Below are 27606 nucleotides of genomic sequence, written 5' to 3' on the forward strand. Positions count from 1 at the left end.
TTTCCCCATCCCATGAAAAAAGTACTCTTTGTGATTGGTTTTCGTTCCTTCGTATTAAACTATACAAACATACATACAAACATTATGCTGTTTTGTTTCTAACTGTTTATGCAACTTAATCATATTTGGTTTAGAAACATTATTTTAAACATCATGTACTTTTTTCAAAGATAGTTGTGTTATTTTATTACTTTGTATAAACGTGCATTAGTAATATTTTGCTCGATGCGCCCTCTTGTGGCCTCAGGAGAAAAGCAAAAAGAAATACTGCACCTTAAACTTAAATACAACATTATAAATTTGAATATAATTGGAATGTTGATAATATTTAAGCACAAAATTCAAATGTAGCTGTTCAGCCATTTCGACAGCCCTACAACAAAGTTATAACTCATTCAAATGATGGGCAGGATAACTTCAGTATACCATTTTTACGTTGTCAGATTATGAGTTAAGTTTCTAAACCTGCTCAGCAATGACGTTTGCCGCCTCGGTGGGGTCGTGGCTCTGGTTGATGACGTCACAGATCTCCTGGTTGGTCATGATGAAGTTGATGCCATCGGTGGTGAGAACCAGGAAAGAGTCGTGAGCGTGCTGCAACTACAGACGTGAGAGAACAATGAGAGCCGATTTCACAGGTTTTGTGCACAGAATTTTATATTTCATGTCACTTAAAGAGTTAGTTCACCCAAAAATGAAAATGCTGTCATTAATTACTCACCCTCATGTCGTTCCAAACCCATAAGACCTTCGTTCATCTTCGGAACACAATTTAAGATATTTCTGATGAAATCCAAGAGCTCTCTGACCCTCCATAGACAGCAAGGATCCTTACACGATCAAGGCTTAGAAACGTAGCAAGGAAATCGTTAAAAAAATCCATGTGACATCAGGGGTTCAACCTTAATTTTGTGAAGCTACGAGAATACTTTTTTGTGCACAAAAAGTAGTCTCATAGCTTCATAAAATTACGTTTGAACCCCTGATGTCACATGGATTTTTTTAACGATGTACTTGCTATGTTTCTGGACATTAATCTTGTTAATTACATTGCTGTCTATGGAGGGCCAGAGAGCTCTCGGATTTCATCAAAAATATCTTAATTTGTGTTCTGAAGATGAACGAAGGTCTTATGGGTTTGGAACGACATGAGGGTGAGTAATTAATGACAGGATTTTAATTGTTGGGTGAACTAAACTCTTTAAACGCTAATTAAACATTTGAAATAACGCAAAACGAAATAAAGCACAATTTAAAAGCCAGACTTTTATTTTGAAATAATGCAGTTGAATATAATGTGACAAGTGCATACTAGAGTTCGAGTGGTCTCTGGTTCTGCGATCACGCCACTCTTCTTCAGGTCGAAGTCTCCGACACTGCGGGTCATTGCCAACCGGCCGTTAACGTTTGCCTGACCGACGCTATTCCAGGACACAAACCCACCACTCTGACGAATTCTACAAACACAGATATTACTTACATATTAGGCAGGCTGCATTTTTTTGAAAAAGAAAATACAGTAAAATCAGTAATATTGAGAAATATTATTGTAGTGCAAAATATCTGTTTTCTATGTGAATATCTGTTAAACTGTAATTTATTTCTGTGATGCACAGCTGAATTTTCATCATCATTACTCCAGTCTTCAGTGTCACATGATCTTCAGAAATCATTCTAATATGATGATTGCTGCTCAAGAAACATTTCTGATTAAAATTATTAAAAACATTTCTGTTATTTCAAATGAAATAAAATATAAAAGCTAAATTAGAAATACTGTTATTATAGTTAACTAAAACCAAAACCGTTAAAATAAATATTTTTGTTACTTAAAATAAATGTTAACTGGAATAAAAATAAAATCTATGAAAAAGACCCCAAAGCATTTCAGCTTAGTTGACAAGGCAACATTTTATTTAATTTAACCTGATGTACTAAATGACTAAAAATGAATTTTAAAAAACTACAGGCATATTTAAGTATATTAATACAAACTATAATAGTATACAATTAATACCACAAACACAATACTGTCTTCATTTCTTTCATACTATATTTAGAAACTTTAAATTTGTTGATTGTAACAAGCTTTCCTTCACAATAAATGACTCTTGATTTCAAGATTTTGTATTTAGTGCGATGACATTTAATTTAAGTGTCCCTTAGATGTGTCCAAATCATCGGTACTGGCATTTACAGGCTATTCCAAGATATTGCAACACAAATGTGTCCGAACAGTAGCCTAAAACAGTACTTTTATTTAAGTGATTCACAGAAACTGTTCTGCAAATAGCCACATAGGTAAACGAACGCTTGGGAAACACTGCATGCACGTTTTTTATGGACCTGAGCTGTAATGTGAGTTGCAGGTCTTTGGTATTATTAATAGCACATAAGAGAGCGCTCTTCTATCACGACACATACCAGAACGTGTTATTCCTGGAGCGCTGGTGTGTGTGTGTACCTGTGTTTCTCATCTTTCCTCTCTGGCGTGTGGTCGTCGGTGAGTTTGCGCACTTTTCCCTTCCTGCACAGCAGAGCTCGACTGTCTCCGACGCTGCCGACGACCAGCTCGATCCCGTCTCGTAACAGCGCCACCGTCGCCGTCGTGCCCACCATCATGAGGGAGGCTGCACCACATGCACAGACACTTTACTGAAGTGTGCATCAATGCATGAACTGACAGACACAGGGTTCCCCCTTCAAAAATGCAGAATTCCTTGACTTTCACTGAGTTTCCCTGACTTTTCAATGACTTTCACTACAAAAAAGCTGAATTTCTATGACTTCTAATTAACAGAAAAAATAAATAAAATTAAATTCCCTGACTTTCAATGTCTGGAAATGACCATCCATGATATTCCAGAAGTGCCATGAGCCGTGGGAACCCTGTAGATGTACTTTTAATGCAATGCAAGTAGCTTTGGATACAAATGCATAAAGGTAAACGTGAACTTTGCATACCGTTGCCGTACATCTGCAGCTCCGCAGCCAAAGCTGCGTCCACTTGCAGGAATGCTTTAGACAAAACTGCTTGTAAATCTGTTTCCACCTCCAAGCAATCCCTACAAAACACACAGTCCTCGTCATTTCATTTACAGTGATGTATGTTTAACCCTTACATTAGATCCTGGGTCAGTTTGACCTGTAATGCATTTTTTAATGTTGGAAATACTGCTTAACGTACGATAGGATGTTTTTCTTGACCATTTCTCATTTAGGGGAAAATGAAATGCATGCTGTTTTGAAGGCATACAGTTTATCAGTTTATGTGTGAAATTCTGCTCTGTTGTCTGAGCTTCAGGAAATACACAAAAATTGTTAAAGAAAACCTGTTTATGATGTAAAACTGTTGATAATTTTCATATTTGTACTTTGTTTAAATAGTTGTTAAATACTGTTAAAAAAAATCATGTTTTCTTTTTTTTGTAATGCGTGAGTATTAATGTTAAAACTGTACCATTTTACCCGATTTATTAAATTTTTTTAAATACTGTTTATGATATTCACATTTTGTATTTTTTTTACATAGTTGTTAAAAATGGTAAAAAAAAAAAATCTATAGAATTTTTTTGTAAAGTGTGAGAAGAATATGTATATTAATGTTAATTAATATACATATATTAGTGTTATAGGGTTATTGTTTTTATCATATTTTTTATTTAATTTAGCTTTAATTTTATTTTGTTTAATATTTAAAATAGTGTTTGTAATGTTCAAATTTTATGATGTTTTAAAATATTTGCTAAATACAGTTTTTAAAAAACGTGTTCATGTTTATTTGTTTATTTTATGTAATGTGTGATAAGTATTAATGTTAAATGTTTACTGTTTTTACCAGATTTTTTATTTAATATAATTTAAATGTTAATTAAAAAAAAATTGAAAATATATATATTTTATAATATTCACATTTTGATTTTTAAAAATATTTGTTAAATACAGTTTTAAAAAGTTCGAATGTTTTTTTTAATTTGTAAAATGTATTAATTTAGTTTAATTTTTTTATATATATTTAAAATACTGTTTAACATCCACATTTTTTTTTATTATAAAAATGCTTTTTTATGTGTAAGAAATACAGTAGATGTATATTAGTATTAATTATTAATATTAATTAATATACATATCTTAATGTTAAAAGATTTCACCAGATTTAAAAAAAAATTGTGTGTGTGTTTTACTTTTCAAAGTGTAATTTTTGATTAATTATTACTAAAAGTATTAGTGATTTTTAGTATTAAATTCCATGTGGGACAGACTGTCCTGAAAAACATAAAGCGTGACCAGAATGTCAGTATTATACAAGGCTCAAACATGTTTAACTGAACTGAAGGTCACTCCTGTACCGGATGTGCTGCTCCATGTGTTTGTGACAGAAGTCTGCGGCCTGTGGTCCTCCGTGTCCGTCGAACAGAGCGAAGAAGAGGACGTCATGCGTGAGTTTGCTGGCTTGGAAGCGGTCCTCGTTGTCGCGCCGGCGGCCGATGTGAGAGGCGCAGCCCACCTTGGACAGGCTGATTTGTGGGATGGGGGTCCCGTAGCGGATGCTGGGAGGCAGTAGGATGGGCTCCTCTATCCGGTTATCCCAGATCCCGAAGGAGTCCCACGTGGCTGGACGTCCGCTTCCGTCCACGTCCAGACGAGTGCTGCTCCACCGGACGCCACAGCTGCTGCTCCGGCCCACCGAGGACAGACTGCGTCGGAGCAGACGGGACAGTGAGACGGACATTGAGACGATCCTCAGATGGGACTCCTGTGGATAAAATTAAACTTACAGTTAGAGGTGTTTGCAGTAACGCTTTATTTTAAGGTGGCCTTGTTACACGGCCTATACTTACTATTACAATAACAATTAATTATGCATAATTACATGCAAGTTACCCTAAACCTTACCCTAATCACAGAGTAAGTACATGTAGTTAATTCATATTAGTCAGTACTGAAACGTATAATTACACTGTAACAAGGACACCTTAAAATAAAGTGTAACCGTGTTTGTGTAACTTGGGATGTCAGATGAAGAAAAGTCTACTACATCCTCCAAAATAAGTCAATATGTGTGACCCTGCAGCACAAAAGCAGTCTCGAGTCTCTGGGGTATATTTGTAGCAATAGCAAAAAATACATTGTATGGGTCAAAATTCTAAATTTTTCTTTTATGCCAAAAATCATTAGGATATTAAGTAAAGATCATGTTCCATGAAGATATTTTGTAAATTTCCTACCGTAAAAATATCAAAACTTAATTTTTGATTAGTAATATGCATTGCTAAGAACTTCATTTGAACAACTTTAAAGATGATTTTCTCAATATCTAGATTTTTTTGCACCCTCAGATTCCAGATTTTCAAATAGTTGTATCTCAGACAAATATTGTCCTCCTAACAAACCATACATCAATGGAAAGATTATTCATTCAGCTTTCAGGTGATGTATAAAGCTTATGACTGGTCTTGTGGTCACATATGGTAACTAAACATTAACTTGTGCACTTAAAGTCAGTCTGTGCATGCTGATCTGAATGACCCCTAGTGACCACGTCAGGCCAAGTTCACATGCACGCGCTGTGCGTCACTGCTGACCTTTGTGGTACGTGTGTTTCATGTCCAAACAAACACATGCCAGCACAAGAGCTTAGAAGTGACGTCACTGGACCATGTGACACTGACTCTGACATTGATGTTGTATCATAACAAGAACACGTTCTGCAATGAATGTTAATGCTGCATAATGCACGCACGATTTAAATCACACACACACACACACACACACACACACACACACACACACACACATATATATATATATATATATATATATATATATATATATAATTCGCTTTCTTGCTGATTTAAAATGTGTTGCAGTTTTGATTCATTAATATTTATTTATTTATTTTAGTTTTTTGTTGTTTTTGGTATTTATTTATGTATTTATTTTAGTTTTTTGTTGTTGTTTTTGGTATTTATTTATTTACTTTAGTTTTTTGTTGTTGTTTTTGGTATTTATGTATTTGTTATTTTAAATGGTTACTTTTTATTTCAAGTTATTTACTTAATAATGTTTTTTTTTTTTTTACTTTGCCGCCCTTGTACTCTTTTCTAAACCTTAATTTAATTTTATGTCTGTATTATGTAAAAAAAACAGTAAAATAATTACAAAGAACTTAAAAAAAACATACATCAAGATGTGCAAACAACATATATTGTATATATGTATATTTTAAGTGTTTTACTTAAACAGCTTGGCAGTCTAGTTAATAATTGTAGTTAAGGTCCCTTCAATAATAACATAACGCTGTTTTTTTAAGTATTAATAATTCGTCAAAACATTTAATGTACCGGTTTTCACCAAAAATCGCTGAATGTCACCGCTTATTATAAACCCAAAATCACATGAAAACAGTTTACAGTAACTTACCTGCTGCAAATAATCAGGTTTATCATTTAGTTGTTAAAGTTGTCGGTGTCCGACTCGGTCTCCTGTCCAGCTGGAGTGACATTAACTAAGTTAAGGCGGGTCAACACATCGACGCTACTAGTTAAATTGTTCAGGTGACAGATAAACCAGTCCTGCTCCAGGGGGCGCCTGGCGGCTCAAAAGCTTAAAACTGCTTTGAATCACAGTTAAACCTCGGGATATTTTATGTCAGTGAAGACATCAGTACATTAGAATCTATAAACAATTAAAATTCAAACAATTCGAACCTGAGGTAATAACGGAAACACCGCGCGACAATGTTTACAAAATAATTTTGGAGTAACTCTAACCAGATAAACGCAAACGGCTGTGATTGGTCGATCCTGAGCAGCGCTGAGAAAAGTAACACTTATCAGGTGCCGAGCGCTGCTTCAGAAGCGCGTCTGGATAATTATTAAAACCGGAATAATAGCTGAGAGACACTTTGGCAAACTTTGAATGGGAATTAGGGAGTGGAGAATGAAAAGTTAAGAATTATTATTTAGACTCATCCTACCTGACCAATCAGAGACAGCGTCTGAGCTGCTAAGCCCCGCCCATCCGAAACCCCGCTTGTTAAATTCCTGTAGCATACACAGAAGGCTATTCACATTCCATTACACAACAGTATCCAATCACAGGCCGTCTTTGCACTCCTCTCGTCCAATCAGATGAGGGGGTGTGTGAGGGTTTAGCACAAGCTTTTTTTTTGGCGCCACCGTCCAACATTATTTTCTTGCTGACTTGAATTCGATCTGTTTCATTTAATAAAATTAAAAAAATGTTTATTTTTAGTGTTTCTTTTATATGATTCCAACATAAAACACATTTCAGAACATGCGTCGCTAATAGTATTATGATTAACAATTCCTCTGTTAAGCATAAAAAAGAACAATACTAAACTAAAATGTGTTACAGTCCCAAATGTGGTTGATTTAAACATTAGGGACATTAACATTACCAGCGTGTGTGCTTGGACTCTCTCTCTCTCCCTCACACACACACACACACACACACACACACACACACAGATGGATCACAGCATGTTTCTGTAAACACAGCAGAAGTCCTGAATAAAAGATCAGCAAGTACTCAAAACACAAACGTTTTAATACACTATAAATAACTCATTCCTGAGGAGACCATGACATGAATTGCAACGAGATTCACGTTTTCTTAAGCAAACAGTGCACTTGCTTGGTAGCAAATAAATGATAAGGTAAGCTCATGTTTTAAGCTGTATGCAGTAAATAAAATACTGTAGCACATCTAGGAATCTGACTTGTGGCAACACGTCTTGTTTTCTGAAGGATCTAGAATGAAAACGAACAGGCCAGTGGATCTTCTGAATGGGTGCCGTCAAAATAAGAGTCTGAACATCTGATAAAAACATCACAGCAATCCACAAGTAATCCGCACCTCTCCATCCATCACTTAACATCTTGAGAAGTGAAAAGCTGTGTGTATGTAAGAAACTAATCCATTATTAAGACATCTGTAACTTCAAATGTCTATCCATAATATTGCTTTCTCTAATAAATAGTTATCTCGTCTGAATCACGAGAGAAATCTGCACAGATCAAGCACCGTTTACAACCAAAAACAGTCTAAAACAGCTCTAAACAAATATGTGGATGGATTTTGATGTAACAACATGGAATTTTTAACTGGAGGAAGTGTTATTACGGATTGTGGACTCATATTTTAGTCAAAAGCAATGGTTTGAAGTTAAAACATCTTCATGGATTTGTTCCTTACAAACACGCAGCTTTTGTCTCCTCAAGATGTTAACTGATGGACTGGAGTGCAGTGGATAACTTGTGGATTATTGTGATGTTTTTATCAACCCATTCAACACTAATGATGTAATGCTACATCGCTGCATTAAGAGTTGGGGGGTGAAAACTTTTGAACACGATGAAGATGGCCAATTTTTTCTTATTTTGTTGAAATATAATTTTTTTACATTTAGTTCTGCCTAGTAATTTTTATTATGACATTAGTTCTGCCCTTCGAAAGCAACAGAAGATACTTATGCTTTCCCGGGAACACAAATGTGGACAATTTACCTGATCTTCAAATTCCAAAAAGTTTTCACCCCCAGCCACTTAATCAGCTTGTTTCCTTCTGGAGCATCAGTGAATGTTTTTATCTTTTTTAATAGTTGTGTTTGAGTCCCTCAATTGTCCTCAGTGTGAAAAGATGGATCTTTTCATACAGTCACTGCTGGAGAGGGTTCAAATATGCAAAGATGCTGGAAAACTGAAGAATCTGCAGGGACCTTTTTTATCTGAAGAACAGTTAGTTGAACTGTTAACAAACAAGGGACTCTTGCACAACCATCACAAAACAGAAAGACAGTCGTGGGATCATCCCAGGACAGCACACAGTATTAAGAACCAAGGTCCCAATTGTTATTCAGCAATTTTTTTATTTGGGTGTAACCTTTTATGTTACAATCTTAAGGACAGTACTTAAAAAAATAACATGCATTTAGTATGATCTCTCTAGACTGAATTGCAATATATAATATTCAAGTTTCATATAGGTATGTAGGTATGTATATTATATATGTATGTATGTATATATATATATATTGCTGAACTGCAGAAGCTTCATGTTTACTTATACCTAATAGTGCTGGAGGTTTTGAACAAACACTCACCATGTGCTGCCACACAAATACTGTACAGAGAGCAGAGAGAGAGCCATCACACCATCATTTGCTGCACAGTTCATCTCACTGTAGTATGTAGGGCAGATGCTCCGTAGGGTCCATAATGTCAAACTAACACAGGACATGGTAGCTGCATGTGCTGCACCACTGCTCCTGAGTAAAAAATGTACAGCAGGACTCAATTCAGACATCATTTAGAACAAAGATACCTAAATTTAGACCAAGCTTGCTTCTGTAAACTCACTATCAACATCTTGCTCCCTCACACGGAAAGGATAAAATATTCAGCAGCCATCACTTAGAGCTCTCACAAAAACACAAAGACCTCATTCAGTCAAGTCCTGATACCATGGTAAAAATAACATGAAATCATACAGCGTGCAAGGACTCAATCATCATTAAAGGGGCTCTCAAATCAGAAAACAAAAACCAGGCTCATGCACAAGGATTTTTAACTTGAAAGAAGTTCAAAAATCACATCATGTAGAACATCACAAACACTATTTTAATCCATTAAAGTGCTCTACGGTGGTTATCAGCCCAACATTGTGTACCTCTAAAGGACGCTCGCACTGACAGCATTTTTGCAGTGATAAAGCAACCAATGGGATTAACATCTGCCAGCATTAACAACAACTACCAGTGCTTGAAGTTGCTCAGGTGTGCAAGTGAGTGTTCACAGTGACTGAACATGACCAGTGCTCACATTTAGAAAGTCATTAGCTGTTCTGACAAAACCTACAAGGCTCCTAAAAACAGTGTAATACAGAAACTGTTGTCAAACCAGTTCTCAAACAAAAGTGATACAAAACTTCATTTTTGAAATAAATAGAATGACATTCAGTTTTACACAAGTTAGTACTAAGAGTGAAGACTAGACAATTTTTGCCTGTACAAAAATGAAAAAAATGTCATTGAACTTTCAATAGTTACATAAAAGTGAACAATTCGCTTGTCGATTAATGTTTAAGTGAATGCATTAACTAAGCTAGTTCACATGGCCTCAACGAATACCAACATTCCAAGAAGTTGGATGTTGGACTTTTAAATGTTAAAACTGCAATTTCCACTCTGCATTTCAATAGTGTGAACATGCTAATCCAAAATAATGTGTACAAGTTGGTGTTTGATGGGGCAGGAAATTAATCTTAAAAGGATAGTTCACCCTTAAATGCAATCATGTATGTCCAAAACTCTATTAGTTTCTTTTAAGAAATGCCTCAGGGTCATTTTGAGCATGCAGTAGAAGTCAATGGGGTCCAAAGTTTTTTGGTACCCAATGTTCTTCAGAACATTTTTCTTTAGGGGTTAATAAAATAAAAAAAGTCACACAAGGATTGGAACAACATGAGTAAATGATGATAGAAAGTTCATTTTTGAGTGAACTACCCTGTAAGAGACGTGTAAGAACCTTCCAGACTTCCAAAACCTGAAAGGTTGACGGTTGGGTAGTAGTCTGTACCAGTATGGCCAAACGTGGCACCTCTCTTCATTGGACACTCTAGTCTCATGCACTTCATAGTCAAGAACAAGCGTAGGCCATGAGACATCACATCAAGCTTACCATTTGGGACAAGGCCATGGGCAAGAAATAATTTCAGAACCTTCAAATTCTGAACATGGTTTTAAAAAGGGGTGCCCAAACTTGGTCCTGGAGGGCCGGTGTCCTACAGAGTTCAGCTCCAACTTGCCTCAACACACCTGCCTGGAAGTTTCTAGTATGCCTAGTAAGACCTTGATTAGCTGGTTCAGGTGTGTTTGAGCTAAACTCTGCAGGACACTGGCCCTCCAGGAGCGAGTCTGGTGACTCCTGGTCTAACACTTCCATGAAGCAACAGTAGGCTACATATTTTTTAAAAACATTTTTGCTATACATTTTCCAGTGTAGCACATCTACAAAATACATTTACATAACAATGAGTCACTTTTCTGCTTCGTCTTTGGGTCGTGGTTTTGAGCAGCACTTAGATCCAGCAAACAGCGACCTAAAGACATTCCTCTTCTTCTTTCCTGTCCTGCCCTTTCCGGGCGATTGTTCAGAGAGGCATATAGACTTTCGGAGCGTGCCGATACGACGCTCATGTTCACGGATCTTACACTGCAGGTGGTTCTGGATGGCAAATCCCAGGGACTCCATATCCAGTGATGCTCCATAGACTTCCCACGTCATTCCCTGCTCATCCCAGACGATCTCCTGAGGTGCACCGCTCTCCTCCTTTTCTCCTTCCACCCCTGCTGTTCCCCCAGAGTTGAGTGGCTTCAAGGAGTCCCCAGAGGTCTTCTCCGCCACCTCGGGCAACACTTGAAAAGTTGAGTCAAATTCACTGATGGTTACTTGAGGGGGGACCGAACCGAGATGTTGTGGAAACTGGCTACGAAGCTCAATCTCTATTTGACAGATGTGTTGAAGTGGTTTCTGGCTATTGGGAGACTTGTATGGGGGTGGACCTAGAAATCTAGGCTTGGCTCCTGTTGGTTTGGGGTCCGGTAAAGCAACAGTCTGTAACCAATCAGAGTCCGAGTTGCTCTCAAGGTTGAGCTCATTGTGAAGGCCAGCTTTAGAGTTGAGGTCAATCTCATGGTTCAAATGACAAGGTTGAATGTTGTGGACTGGGCTCGTGACTGTGGATCTGCTGCAGACCTCCACAACCGCCTGGACCTCGACATCAACATACACCAGTTTCAGATCCACCTGCAGTGCTGCATCCTTCATCTCGGTCACCGGGAAACCTCCGACTGTCATTGTCACTGCATCCTTCAAGTTCTTGAGTGTCGGAATCATATTCTTTTCATTCATTACAGTATCCTTCTTGAGCTCAGTCGCCATTTTGACATTCTTAACGTCAGCTTCCCCCTTTATCTCTCCTGTGTTCCTCCTCTCCTCGCTCTCTGCTTCCTCCCTTCCCTTCTTTTCCCAGAGCCTCTGACTCTTTCCCGCGTGTCTCTCTTGGGTCGTGACATATGCGTCAGTCTTGTCTTCTGGCTCTTTCAGCTTTCAGCATCACAACACAAACAAAGACAGAAAATATATTTCCAACCAACCAATTTTGAGATGACGTCACTTCCTCCAAGACTGTGTCCCTGAAGGACGGTGTCTTTTATTTTTTTTCTTAGCATCTCTGCTTCTCTCTCGTTCCCGCTCTTTATCTCTTGCTCCTGAGGACTCTCCCCCATTGCTGCTTTCATCCCCAGTTGCAGGTTGCTCTCCACCAACGTGTCAATCATTTTATCTTTTGGAGAAGAAGTCGACAGCAGTGCCTCTTTGCTCGTGACTCTTCAATTCCGCTCTGTTTTGTCCACTTTGAGAGATGAAGGATGGGGTGGTTTAAGTTTGGGGCTGGACGTAGCTCTGGGAATGTGCAAGAGAGTCCGGCTGAGACTCTTGGAAGAGTCGGTTGAGGAAATCTGGGAAGCAGATGATGTTTTTTGAAGCGTCTTTTGTGGGGAGTCTGTGGAGCCCATGATATGAGATGCTGAGGCAGTTTTTTGCATGTTATTGGGAAATGCTTTTGCACTTGATTGTAGCTTCTTCTCATGGCTCACATTTGGGGATCTTGGTTTTGTCCCACTGTGTCCAGTTTGGCTAGATAAACTTAAGACCTCCACTCCAAGTGCAGTTGTTTTGATTGTTTTTTTCGATGCTGTTTTAGTCGTAGCAGTTGCACTGGCTATTCCCGCAGTGACCTGCTTGGTTGTCGCTGAGTGCATGGTGGGTATTTTTGATGCAGCTGTGGATGCGGGTAGCAGTTCTGCGGCTGGAATGGCAGTGGCGGCTAATGCATTGTGTTTTAGTGTTTTCACATGGCCGGCGGATTCCCTGGAGGTGGATCTCTCCTCCTGCTCTTTAGCTTGTACTTCAATCCCATGATTCTTTACAAGTCTTGTCCTGGTTCCAGGAGAGTGGTTTCCCTTTCTGTGCTGGGACTCAGATTCCCAGCATACCTTGGGCTCATTATTTTCAGGGGGATGAAGGAAAGCAGATCGGGATTCCATGAAACCAATAATAGTTGAAGGATCCAGTAGTCACAATCTGATTTAGTGATGTCCTACTTGTGGATGTGACACATCTGTGTAGAAAAAACAACACATTTTTTTCTGGCTTTAATGATATTTTCACAAGTGTTGAATTTACATTGTCATGTGTTCATTGATCCAACATTTTAATTGACATTGGAAAGACAGGATTATGGAAACTATGGATTTTACGTCAGCTCAGTTAGGTATTGTAAATGCACTCATAGAGTAACAACTGTACATGTGTCATGCATATTGAACTGATCTGTACATTTACCATAATCATGGTTTAATCTCAATTAAACTAAAAACATGGTTACTATAGTTAAATCATGGTAACCACAAATTAGTCCTGGTTTTGCTACACTAACCATAGTTTAACCATGGTATTTATAGTAAATCTGGTTATACAAATGTTAATCAATACGCCAAAAAAATAAAAGGTTACTACACTTTTACTATAATAAATTTTTTTATATATTTTTACAAAACTTACAGCCCTAATGGAAGAAAGTTTTGAATGATGGCTGTTTTACGTGCATCAGTTTTAAAAATGTGCCACTTGTGAAAACAGAACCAAAGCAACTAAATGAATAAATCAATAATAATAATAATAATCTTAAATGAAATTTCCCTGTTGGAAAAAAAAAAAAGAAAGAAAAGATAATTTTTTTCAGGCCAGTTTGAGAAGTAGCCTATCAAAACCCTGAAAAACAGACCTGTCTAACTAGGTTAGGCTGCAGCTGTTGATTAAAAAAAAAATCAGTATTTCTGTTTCAACTCTCCGTTTACATTAATATAATGTACCATTTAATTCGGTTCTAATTTGTTGTAACAAGTTACCACGTGTACTTCAAAGGAGGGGCAGAGATTCTTATTTACATGCGACGCCTGAACTACACACAACACCATAACACAAGTAAACACTATCCGTTATTAACGAGTTCTTAATAAATGTAACGCACTATCATACTCACTATTTAATGCCTCTCATACCGAGCCCAGACACTGCCGAGACGCTGCTGTTCTGAGCCTCTGTTCGCGGATGCTGTAGCTGTGAAGTGTTTTCCCTCTCACGCTTGAATAAATGACGACGCTCAGTTCTGCAGAGGATGACGCGCAGCTCACGTATAGATTTAGTTTGATGTGCATCTCATTTTTCCAAAACATCAACTGGTATTTTAGAGATGTGAGCGTTAAGAAATCGCCATAAAGCAGCTGCATCTCTATTCAAACATCAATGTATCTGCATTTTATTACTTAGCACTGGATTTAATTTTGCAAACAGAAGTTTAAAATCGTTTATTTATTTAATAAATAACGTCACATATCTAATTCGAATTGACTAGAATATGTTTTAAAATCCTTCTTAACCACATACATGTTCCATTTGCATTCACATTTACAACTTAAGATCAATATGGACAACAAAACCAGTCACAAGGGTCAGTTTTTTTAAATTGAAAATAGTACATCATCTGAAAGCTGAATAAATAAGACAAAATTGGCCAAGATGCAACTATTTGAAAATCTAGAAACTGAGGGAGCAAACAAACAAACAAAATCAAAATATTGAGAAAATCGGCATTAAAGTTGTCCAAATTAAGTCCTAAGCAAAGCAAATTGCTGATCAAAAAATAAGTTTTGATATATTTATGATAGGAAATGTACAAAATATCTTCATGTAACATGATCTTTACTTAATATCCTAATGATTTTTGGCATCAAAGAAAAATCAGTAATTTTGACTCATACAATGTATTGTTGGCTTTTGCTACAAATATTCCTTATTTGAAAAACCAGATTTATGACTGCTCCAGGGACACTTATCTCACAGGTTTCTACTAGTTGTTTAAAGGACTAAAAGCAGAGCAAACAGAAACTCAATATCTCAATGCCAAAGTCTGTATCAAAAGTCAGTGGTCTCAGTATTGGCTCAAATGATTCTCATCAAAGTCAGTGATTTGAGCTGCTTTCTATTCATTTTAGAACTTTATACTCTTACTGTATGACTACAATGGCTTACTGTAAGAACTATTGACTCATTTTTGTTTCAGTTTTTAGGATAAATGTCTGAGAAAAATAGTTAATGTTTTTTTATAAAGCAACATACAGTATGTATTGCGTGAGACTTCACTTTTGTTCAAATGAAGTTCTTAGCTATGCATATTACTAATCAAAAATTTAATCGTGGGCCTAATATTACTAATCAAAATTGTGGGTGGGGGGAGGTGCATGTACGTTCTCTCTCCACCTTCAATACCATGACGGTAGCAAGGCATCGGAAATTTAGCATAAAAATCTTGTGTGTTCATGGAACATGCTCTTTTGTTTCGGATGGGTAAATATCCTAATAAGTATTCAGGCTGAATGTCACGTCACTGTCACTTAAAATTACAATATTTACGGTAGGTTTTATTTAAATTTTTTTGAACTGCCCTCAAAAGTCGCTATTGCTGCAAATATACCTCAGCGACTTAAGACTGCTTTTGTGCTCCAGGGTCACATACTTTTTGTTATTTTTTATTTAAATTTTTTTGAACTGCCCTCAAAAGTCTGCATGGCTTATAGCAAACGTTAAATTTAGTAATTAAATACCACCTTAAGAATCCATACACATGTTGGCATTTAGCAGTTTTGCAGCTTGCCCGTGTGTTTGGATCTCATTAAATCGACTTTATCTGTCATATTAAAGTTGTTGATGGTACAATGGCAGGGCTCTGGTCGCCTAGTCACCAGTAATGACTGTCACCTGCACCTGAGCTGATGGTTAGTAAAGTGAGACGGACTTCTCTCAAAACACTGGAGCCCACAGCACAGCTTCTAGATTTCTCAAGAAGAATAATGAACACATATATATATGTGTGTTTGTGTGTGTGTATTATATAATATTTTATATAATACTTACAAATCAAAATAATGAAATTATATAGTCAAATAATAAGTGCAATTTTATAAAATTACATTTTGTAACAAAATAGACATTGCATGACACTTTTGGACACACACGTGTATAAGTCTCATCCAGCTCATATTATATAATAAAATTAAAAAACATACAATTGCATAATTTCATGAATTAAATTTTACACTATGTTGTGAATGTCCAAACGCTGTTCAGAGTTGTCATGTGTGAATGAAAGCAGTCTTACTTCTCTGTGTCGAAGCTTTCCTCCCACATTTACCTCAATGCATACACACACTTCATAATTAATAATTGTCATACACAATTATATAATAAAAAATGCACATTATATGATAAAATGAAAACAATGTATATATAATTTTATAAAATTCTTAATATATATTAATATAATTTTAAATGTGTGTATATGACAAAAGTCTCACAAAATACATAAATTGCTTTATAAAAGTACATAAACTCTCTTTCTCAGATATTTATCCTAAAAATAGAAACATAAATGAGTCAAGAGTTCTTACAGTAAGCCATTGTAGTCATACAGTCAGAGTATAAAGTTCTAAAATGAATAGAAAGCAGCTCAAATCATTGACTTTGATGAGAATCATTTGAGCCAATACTGAGATCACTGACTTTTGATGCAGACTTTGGCATTGAGATACTGAGTTTCTGTTTGCTCTGCATTTAGTCCTTTAAACTGAAGAGAAACCTGTGAGATAAGTGACCCTGGAGCACAAAAGCAGTCTTAAGTCTCTGGGGTATATCTGTCGCAATAGCCAACAATACACTGTATGGGTCAAAATTATTGATTTTTCTTTTATGCCAAAAATCATTAGGATATTAAGTAAAGCTCATGTTCCATGAAGATATTTTGTAAATTTCCTATCATAAATATATCAAAACTTAATTTTTGATTAGTAATATGTGTTGCTAAGTACTTCATTTGGACAACTTTAAAGAAGATTTTCTCAATATTTAGATTTTTATGCACCCTCAGATTCCAGATTTTCAAATAGTTGTATCTCAGCCAAATATTGTGCTCCTAACAATTAAAAAAAAAAAATGGATCATTATGACTGGTTTTGTGGTCCAGGATCACATACACACGCTCTATCAGTCTGTGTCTCCTCACAGAAACACCTGTGTGTGCGCTCAGCTGTCCGCTCCATCTGTCTGCTGTCGGCTCGAGTGCAGAGCGTCAGTGCTCTTTAACTCTGTGAGTCTGGCCGTGTGTTCAGTCTCCGTCTCTGTCTCCATCTGTCTGTCTCATGGCCTCCGAGCGCTCGTCCGCTGAGAGCTCTGACCCCACCATCATCAGCGGCACCGACGCCGCGGCCAACAGCATGTGGGAGGAAAGCTTCGACACAGAGAAGTAAGACTGCTTTCATTCACACACGACGACTCTGAACAGCATTCACAACATTCACACTTACAAACCTTCCTGAGGAGTTTAGAGCCAACACACCTGTCTGTAATCAACACGTAAACCCTTAACTAGTCGATTTAGATGCGTTTAATTAGACTCTGCATGAAAGTGGCTCTCCAGAACCAGGAATGAAGAACTAGATGATAAAAGTGTCCCTGGAGCACAAAAGCAGTTTTAAGTCTCTGGGGTATATTTGTAGCACTAGCCAAAAATACATTGTATGGGTCAAAATTATCCATTTTTCTTTTATGCCAAAAATCATTAGGATATTAAGTAAAGATCATGTTCCATGAAGATATTTAGTAAATTTCCTACCATAAATATATCAAAACTTAATTATTGGTTAGTAATTTGCATTGCTAAGAACTTCATTTGAACAACTTTAAAGATGATTTTCTCAATATTTAGATTTTTTTGCACCCTCATACACAATTACAAACAAATATATCTAACCCAGCCAAATATTGTCCTCCTAACAAATGGAAAGCTTATTTATTCAGCTTTCAGAAGATGCATAAATCTCAATTTCAGAAAATTGACCCTCATGAATTTTCATGGTTTTGTGCTCCAGGGTCACATGTCAATATAAAATTAATTTTGAATAGAAAGTAAGTGCAAAATTGCTTTTTAAATGTAAAACATTTTCAAAAAGAGATTTGATTATATTTGTTAATATTATTTAATTGGCCTGAACTGACAAAGAACTGCTGTATTGTTAATAACTAACCTTAACAAAGATTAATAAATACTGTAACAAACTAACTGGTCATTGTTAGTTAATTTTAGTTAATGCATTAACTTTTACTATTGGGACCTTATTGTAAAGTGTTACTGATATTTGTTAAGAAATTATAAAACAAATATAGCGATAAAAATTCAATTAAAAGATGAATTTTGCCATTTTTGGTTGTCAAAATTAAATCTGAAGGTGAAGTAAAATATAAATCTTAAATGTCATTTACATAGTTTATTGATGATTTTTAATTGCTAAAGTCATAAAAGAGATCTCTTTAAAATCCCAGTTGTTTTTATTTTGAGAATAAAGAGCCTAGAAATCTCACCGATGTCTCAGATATTTCTCATCAGATTCTCCACGTTCATTTTATTTTATAGCTCTATATTGTACAACTGCTACTGACTCATGTGTGTGTTTATTTCTCGTAATGCATTATTTCCCTCTCAGAGAAACATCTGAGACAAAGCTGATACTTCAGTGAAATAACTGAGCTAGAAAACCCCATGAGCATTAAATAATTGATCTGGATTTAAGTACATGCAGTCATACTTTCCTCTGACTCTATAACTAAAGATAAATAACCAGCTTAAGACCTGCCAGAAACCAGCAGAGGTTTATCTTGTGCTTAAAAACCCCTAAATGAACTCAAAAACAAATTTAAAATCAAACAGGTTTTTAAAGCTTGGAGAGACAAAATGTTACCAATTTGAAAGGAAGTCTTTTTTGTTCACCAAGTCTGCATTTATTTGGTCAAAAATAAAGTAAAAATTATTTAGTGCTCCTGTATTTAATATTTGGGGGTTCGATTAACAATGTAGGTAAAAATTGATAGCCTTAATGCACTGCTGTTTTGCTATGTGAATTTAATTTTTAATATATTACAATTAAAACTGTAATTGAATATTTCTGTGTGATGCGCAGCTGTATTTTCAGCATCATTACTCCAGTCTTCAGTGTCACATGATCTTCAGAAATCATTCTAATATGATGATTCGCTGCTCAAGAAACATTTCTGATTATTATCAATGTTGTAAACAGTTGTGCTGCACAATATTTTTGTGTAAACTGTGATGCATTTATTTTTCAGGATTCACAGATGAATAGAAAGTTCAAAAGAACAGCATTTATTTCAAATACCTTTGAAACATTAGAAATGTCTTTACAGTCACTTTTGATGAATTTAATGCACCTTTGTTGAATAAAACCATACATCTTTAACACTTTTGAACAGTAGTTTAACAAATTCCTAATTAAATATGGTAAACAGTACAAAAAAATGTTTATGTAAAAATACTGTTTTGAAGTTAATACAAAGATTATTGGAGTATTTCAGCATTTCTACTTGAATATTTCACTTTTAATTCAGTGTGTTACATTTCTTTGTAATTATTTGCCATATGTGCATGTATTTTCGACATGAAAATGGCACACACTAAAAGCTTTGAGTTGTGATGTAGTGAAAGTTGAATGTGGTTGGGCTGGAAAGCGTCTCACTCGCAGCTCTCTGTGTTTCAGTCACGGCGTGAGCTCTAAAAGAGATTACTCTCCCGTGTCCTGGAGCGAATACTTTGAAATGATGGACGACGTGGTCATCATGTCAGGAGAGACTAAGGATATATCCTTCACACAAAAAAAAAAAAAAAAAAAAAAAAAAAAAAAAAAAAAACAAAAAAAAAAAAAAAAAAAAAAACAAAAAAAAATCTGAGATCACAGGTGCACTCGGAGTGCTTTACGTGTGTATAATTACAGGCGTGTGTATGACTGTTTCTCCTTGACTGCGGTGTGTGTGCACGTGTTTCGTGTGTATAAAAGCGGTCAGGACGGTCCACTGCTGGTTCTGCTTCACGGAGGAGGACACTCGGCCCTGTCCTGGGCTGTTTTTACGGTACGAACACGCACTTATCGCATAAATTATATCTTGGTTTAGAACACAGCCAATGTCAGAATTGTCAACTTTCTACTGTTATTCATACTATACGTGACCCTGGAGCACAAAAGCAGTCTTAGTCTCTGGGGTATATTTGTAGCTATAACCAAAAATACACTGTATCGGTCAAAATTATAGATTTTTCTTTTATGTCAAAAATCATTAGGATATTAAGTAAAGATCATGTTCCATGAAGATATTTTGTAAATTTCCTACCGTAAATATATCAAAACTTAATTTTTGATTAGTAATATGCATTGCTAAGAACTTCATTTGAACAACTTTAAAGATGATTTTCTCAATATTTAGATTTTTTTGCTCCCTCAGATTCCAGATTTTCAAATCGTTCATCACAGACAAATATGATCATATTCTAACAAACCACACATCAATGCTTATTTATCCAGCTTTCAGATGATGTATAAATCTCAATTTGGACAAACTGACACTTAAGACTGGTTTTGTGGTCCAGGGTCACATATAACCATAATTATAAATGTAAACAACAACCTATATCTAAAAAATCTATAACTGTGTGTATGACATCACACAGAAACATTCACTTTTAAGCAAATGAAAATGCATCAGTGTCTCTGAATAGAACGCAGCATTATCTATAATGCATTATAAAAGTAATTGTATAACAACAACAAAAAATCTTCAAAAACAATGCAACATCTATCTAAAATTCACTTGCTTTTTTCTATAAATGCATTTTAAAACCATTACTAATGTGTTTATTATAATGCATTGTATATTTTTTAAGTTAATTGTATATTTACATTCAAATTTTTGCAAACAGTCTTGGTTACATCTTATTTCAGTTTAGTTATTTTACTCTGTTTGGAACTAGGAATAAAATGTTGTGACTTTTTATATCTTAAAATATATCAAAATTAATCCAAAGTTAGAATTGTGAGACATAAATTTGCAATTCTGAGAAAAATTATCAGGATTTTGAGTAAAAAAAAACAACAACTACATTTTCTAAACCATGCCAATAGAAAAAACATGCCAATAAAAATTATACAACTACATTTTCTAAACCATGCCAATAGAAATGAGTTGTTTCTCATGTGTTTTCATGCATTATATTTTCTCAAGGTGTAACTAATTATAGTGTTATAATGCATTATAACTGTGATTAGAATTATTAATGAGATCATACTGACCATAATGTATTAAAACACTTAAATGCATTATATATAAAGGCTTCAATTTCAATTCAAATATTCTATTTCTGTCTGCTGATGCATTATGAGTTTCTCCTCAACAGGCAGCGATGACCAGTCGGGTCACTTGTCGAGTTTTGGCCATGGATCTCAGGGGTCACGGTGAGCTCAAACGTCTAGCTTTAGTTCAGTGTTTAACGTGTACGTTACCCGTGTGCACTGATCTGACTAGTACAATCACACACAGGTGCTACACAAGTCCGGCACGCCGATGACCTTTCCACACAAACCATGTCCAGGTAAAACACACACACACACACACACTCACACTCACACTCACACTTACACACACACACACACACACACACACACACACACACACACACACACAGATGTCATTAACAGGCTGTAGTATTCAGATCTAGTGTTTTAACCAATCACCTCCTCTGCTCACAGAGATGTAGCCAATGTGGTTCGAGCAACATACGGCGAGATCCCGCCCCCCATCATCCTGGTGGGTCACAATGTGGGCGGAGCCATCGCGGTGCACGCGGCGGGTGGAGCACTGCTGCCCTCTGTGCTCGGGCTGGTGGCCATCGACGTGGTGGAGGGTGAGAAACACTGCGTCATCTGGGGTCTATTTGTAGCAATAGCCAACAATACATTGTATGGGTCAAAATTATTAATTTTTCTTTTATGCCAAAAATCTTTAGGATATTAAGTAAAGATCATGTTCCATGGAGATATTTTGTAAATTTCTCCTAGTTTCTGCCAAAATATAAAGTGACTTTCCTTCTGTAGGTCTACAGCATGATTTAGCTGTGAATGAGGTCAAAGGTCAGTGTGGAAATACTGATGATTGTGTGCTTTGTGTTGTTTGTCTTACGCAGGCAGTGCGATGGAGGTCTTGCACAGCATGCAGAACTTCCTAAAAGGACGACCCAAATCTTTCAAATCCATCGATCACGCCATTGAATGGAGGTCAGCGTCCAGATAACACAATATTTGAGAGAGTCTGATCCGAACTGAAAATAACCACTACAACAATTCAATCTATATAAACGCTTGACAGTGAAATTTAACGAGGTCCTCTTTAGCCCTGCTTTTATCCAGTGGGAAAGAAAAAGAGGGATTTTATCACAAAATACATTTAAATTCTTTTAAAACTTCTCTTGTTGATCTAAAACAGAGATAAATGACTTGTTGAAGCCCCAACAAAAACATGACAAAATCACATCTCAGCCAAGCCTCCTATGCTCACCAAGACTTATGAGTTATGAGTCTTATCTCATAATTTAATTTTTTATCTCATAATTATTATCATTTCACACTTCACTATCTTAACAAATAAAACCAAATTCAATATAATATAAACCCAACATCCTATAATTATGAATTACTACCTAACACAAAACTACGATTCAGTATGTCATAATTTCTACTTTTTATCTCAAAAGTTTCAATCTTATGTCATAATTATATTTTATCTCATAATTATGACTTCGTGTGTCAATTTTGACTTGTCTCATAATTTCAACTTCATGTGTAATCTCAACCTTTTATCTCACAATTATGATTTAGTATGTCATAATTAAAACTTTTTATCTCATAATATCACTTAGCATGCATTTAAATTTTTTGTCATAATTATATTTTAACTCATAATTATGACTTAGTGTGTCAATTTCGACTTCATTTGTAAAAAAAACAACCTATTATCCAACAATTACTACTTATTACAACAACAACAAATTATTAAATAATCATCATCCAAAAAAACTACTTAGTATGTTAGACTTAATTTTTTTCATTTCATAATTACAGCGTACTATATCAAATAAAACTTACAATATCACATACTACTAAATCTCATAAAAAAACAAAAGTAATAATATTAATTTTATTCAATAATCAACAGTATTAATATTTTTTTTAGTCAATTTTGACTTTCAGAGCAAAGAAAGATAATAAATATGAGGTTCATTGTCATTCAAAAGTATCGGGTAGGATTTTTTTTAAATGCCTTTTAATGCAGTCTCTTCTGCTCACAGAGGCTGCATTTACTTGATTAGAAATACAGTAAAAACAGTAAAACTGTGAAATATTATTACAGTGTGAATATATGTTAAAATATAATTTATTTCTGTTATGCACAGCTAAATTTTCAGCATCATTACTGCAGTCTTCAGTGTCACATGATCTTCAGAAATCATTCTAATATGAAACATTTCTGATTATTATCAATGATAAAAACAGATGTGCTGCACAATATCTTTGTGGAAACTGTGATACATTTTATTTTGATGAAATGACAGAATCTTTTGAAACATGTCTTTAATAACACTTTTGATCAATTCAATGCATCCTCATGAATCAAAGCATTAATTTCCAGCATGCACTTCTTTTCTGGTTGCAGTGTAAAAAGTGGGCAGATCAGAAACCTTGAATCTGCTAAGGTGTCAATGGTGGGACAAGTGAGACGGTAGGATCTGAGCACACATGCGCTCCTCATCCTCACACTGGTTTGCTCACTGACGAGCGTGTGTCTCTCAGGTGTGAGGTGGAGGAAGGAGATTCGTCCGAGCCGGTGAGTCCGGTGACTGAGAGGCGGAGACCAGCGCAACAGACAAATTTTAACTCCTCTAACACCAGCCGTCTGGATATGTGCCATACAAAATAACACACTATACAATGAAAAAGCAAGTAAACACAATTCTACAACAAAATAAAAAATAATAATTAGTTCCCTTATATATACACTAGCACACATTATAGAATGCAGATGTATGGAAGCCCAGTTCTGCCACATTAGAAAAAAACATCATGCCAGTTTATATAAAGTGGAATAATCCTCATTCTCATAACATAATCAGAACTTTTTGTCTCATATTTATGACTTGGTATGTCATAATTTAGCCTTTTTTATTTTCAATTAAACTCATAATTTAGATTTTCTTTTGTCATTTTTGTTTTTTTTAACCTTTCAGTATTTAATCTCAAGTTAGACTCATGTCATAATTATGACTTTCTCAACTACGACTCCTTACACTTTAATTTAGTCAATTTCAATTTTTCAGTCTCAGTTTTGACTATCGCATAATTGCAACTGTCATAATTTTGACTTTCTCAATTATGACTGTCTAAACTTTTTTTGTTAACTTCAATTTCTAATCTCATAATTTAGATTTTTCTCTATTTCAACTTCATGTCATAATTTAAAATTGTTTATTTTCTCAGAATTATGACTCACAATTTTTTTTAAACCTTATAATTTTGATTTTTTTGTCTTAATTACAACTTAATGTCATAATTTTGACTTTCTTAATTATGACTGTTAAAAGTTTTACTTTCTCAATTATGACTGTCTAATCTTTTTTGTTAACTTCAAATTTTAATTTCATACTTTGATTTATCTCAATTTCAACTTCATGTCATAATTTCAACTTTTTATCTCAAAATAATGACTGTTTAAACTCATAATTAACCTCCTAATTTAGTTTTTTGCTCATAATTAAAACTTAGTATGTCATAATTTTGACTTTCTTAATTATGACTGTTTACAGCTCCATTTATTTTTTGTCAATGCCAATTTTTTTCAATTTATCTTAATTTCAACCATCAAAATTTTAGTCTTTATATCTCATAATTATGACTGTTTACATTTATAATTTAGATTTTTTTTGTCAATTTTGTTTTTAATCACAATTTTGACTCTCATAATTAAATAATTTTGACTTTAATGACTTAAATTTTGAGATAAAAAGTCAAGTATGTCATACTATGTCAATTTTCATCAATGACAATTTATAATTGTGACTTTGTAAAGTCATAATTACTACTTAGTACATATGTTTCAAGTTTTCACATTAGTATGACTTGGTAGGCAGTTTTTAGTTTTATATCATAATTATGACTTTTTATCTTATAAATCTGATTCCCAATTTGGACTGATCTCATAATTATAATCTACTAAACAAAGCATGAATTGTTTCTTATGTGGCGGACTTGGCTTCCATAAAAACTGAAATCCTGCTATTGGTCACATCCACCCATTTTTAACATTTATTAATCTTTGACCTCTCCGTGTGCAACTGAACAAACAGTGCATGACAAACAACGGAGCGTAATCGATGTGCATGTGTGTTTCAGCCGTGCAGTGTGTACAGCTGGAGAATCGACCTATCTAAAGCAGAGAAATACTGGGACGGCTGGTTCAGAGGGATATCCAACCTCTTCCTGTCCTGCAACGTCCCAAAACTCCTACTGCTGGCAGGCAAGAGACACGGACCAATCAAAGCACTCCTCACGAAACAGACATAATAGTAATCCTCCTTTTAAGGAACAGTCTAAACAATACATTCGCCAAAAACAAATGATTCTGATCTGAATGGCTAAAGGGAATCATGCAGCAAAATTGAACTCAGTTCTGTCAGTTTAATGTGAAACATGTCCTGTGTTCAGGCATTGATCGACTGGACAGAGACTTGACCATTGGACAGATGCAGGGTGAGTCTGATCAATAACTGTATCCTATGAGCTGCACAATCATTAAAATCTGCCCTAGCAAACTATAGAAATGATTTAAAAGATGCCTAACAATCAGAAATGACTGTGATTGGTTGACCTGACCAGCGCTGAGAAAAGCAACATATGTGACCAGCAGTTTACACCCGAGTAATGGCAGTATTAGTAATGTGCTAGTGTGCTAATATTCTCTATTTAATGTTTTCTATGACTTCTGTAGGCAAATTCATGATGCAGGTGCTGCCCCCTTGTGGACACGCAGTGCATGAGGACATCCCAGATAAAGTAAGAGTATATTATATCATATCCACATTTCTATTCAAAAGCTTGTGATCACTGATTTTCTTCTAAGAAATTGATACTTTTATACAGATACATTAAATTTATCAAAAGTGACATTAAAGACTTTTATAAAGATACTAAGATTTCTATTTTAAATAAAAGATGTTCTTTTGAACTTTCTATTCATCTGTGAATCCTGAAAAAATAAAATATATCACAGTTTCCACAAAAATACTGGGCAGCATAAACATTGATAATAATCAGAAATGTTTCTTGAGCAGCAAATCAGCATATTAGAATGATTTCTGAAGGTCATGTGACACTGAAGACTGGAGTAATGATGCTGAAAATACAGCTGCGCATCACAGAAATAAATTACAAATTAAATTAAATATTCACAAAGAAATAGTTATTTTAAACAATAATATTTACTGTTTTTTTAAAGAAACAGTCTTGGAACCCTCAACATTCACTCACTTGTCTGTATAAACATTAATTATGCACAGATGATTTTGTTATTCTTGTTGCACTTTTTAATTCAATATTTAATTTTTGTGCATTTTTGAGGTGGCAGATGCTTTGGCAAGTTTTATGATCAGACACAAATTTGCCGAAGCTCGCAGCGAAACTAAAAGGTGAATTAATAACAAATTAAAAACTCTATCTAAAACTATTTTAAAAAATGTATTGGTCAACTTACATAGGAGGAAATGGTCAAAATACCTATATATAGGATATATATATATATATTATAAATGCATTAAAATAGTAGGCATTAAAAGGTGTAAGAAACTAATTCTGCTGTGTTTTGGGCATGTTAAACATCATAGAAACTGCATGTCATTCTCTCTCTCTCAGTTCCTCGTACCCATTCATGCGGTGAACACACAAGAGTGAGTGACATTGTTTTTCTCGTCTGTAAATGTTTGCTGTGATTTGTTTGTACAGCAACTATCTATCCTGTCTGCATTTGTGCATGCGAACTGAACTGAGAGTCGAATGTCTTTGTCCCTCAGATGAAGCAGTAGACACTGAGGAACCTCCACCAGATCAAAACATCCTTCACATCCAGCAAAAACATGCTACTTTGGCCATGAATCTGTTTCAACTGTCACTATCCTGAGTTTAGAATAAAGATTTGAATGTTCATTATTCAACTGTGTCGGAATTTTTAGTTTAACTGACAGGAAACATTCAAATATTTGAATGAGATGGAATCATGTGACATCATCAAAGGCAACAGATGAGAAACACAGTGTAAATGAGAAGAATGATGTTTAGCCCCAAAAAATTTACATTAAAATGTATTAATACTCAAAACACTCTGACTGAAACACGTGCAAAATACTGAGCATGAAATGGTTCAAACGTCTACTGAGTGAGTGTGTGTACACAAACTTGTGACCGAAATCCCAATCTCAAAATGAAATACAATTTCTAAATACATAAAGTGCATGACAGAAAAA

General features: G+C 35.2%; 3 protein-coding genes across 3 annotated transcripts; 1 reads left to right on the top strand and 2 right to left on the bottom strand.

The window, feature by feature from the left end:
• Positions 1-318: 318 nt before the first annotated feature.
• Positions 319-6674, bottom strand: LOC109082552 (protein phosphatase 1K, mitochondrial-like). Its single transcript, XM_042711625.1, has 6 exons — positions 6424-6674; positions 4350-4756; positions 2965-3065; positions 2465-2630; positions 1313-1457; positions 319-600 (listed from the first exon to the last, which is right to left on the bottom strand). Exons 2-6 carry the CDS (start codon positions 4730-4732, stop codon positions 460-462), a joined length of 936 nt encoding a protein of 311 aa, XP_042567559.1. The 5' UTR covers positions 4733-4756; positions 6424-6674; the 3' UTR covers positions 319-459.
• Positions 6675-9623: 2949 nt separating this feature from the next.
• gprin3a (GPRIN family member 3a) lies at positions 9624-14295 on the bottom strand. The gene is given in 3 exon segments (XM_042768204.1): positions 9624-12131; positions 12173-13206; positions 14131-14295. Coding segments are annotated over 2 exon segments (2031 nt in total). The 5' UTR covers positions 13133-13206; positions 14131-14295; the 3' UTR covers positions 9624-11060.
• Positions 14296-17216: 2921 nt separating this feature from the next.
• Positions 17217-27294, top strand: LOC109084580 (protein phosphatase methylesterase 1-like). The gene is given in 15 exon segments (XM_042711628.1): positions 17217-17445; positions 19751-19850; positions 20028-20120; positions 21439-21496; positions 21582-21633; positions 21791-21945; positions 22225-22315; positions 23751-23845; positions 23848-23941; positions 25492-25607; positions 25796-25840; positions 26079-26143; positions 26708-26775; positions 26999-27033; positions 27157-27294. Coding segments are annotated over 14 exon segments (1161 nt in total). The 5' UTR covers positions 17217-17341; the 3' UTR covers positions 27024-27033; positions 27157-27294.
• The last annotated feature ends 312 nt before the right edge of the window (positions 27295-27606 follow it).

Source organism: Cyprinus carpio, chromosome A2 (assembly GCF_018340385.1).
Source record: "Cyprinus carpio isolate SPL01 chromosome A2, ASM1834038v1, whole genome shotgun sequence".
Taxonomy (NCBI): Eukaryota; Metazoa; Chordata; class Actinopteri; order Cypriniformes; family Cyprinidae; genus Cyprinus; species Cyprinus carpio.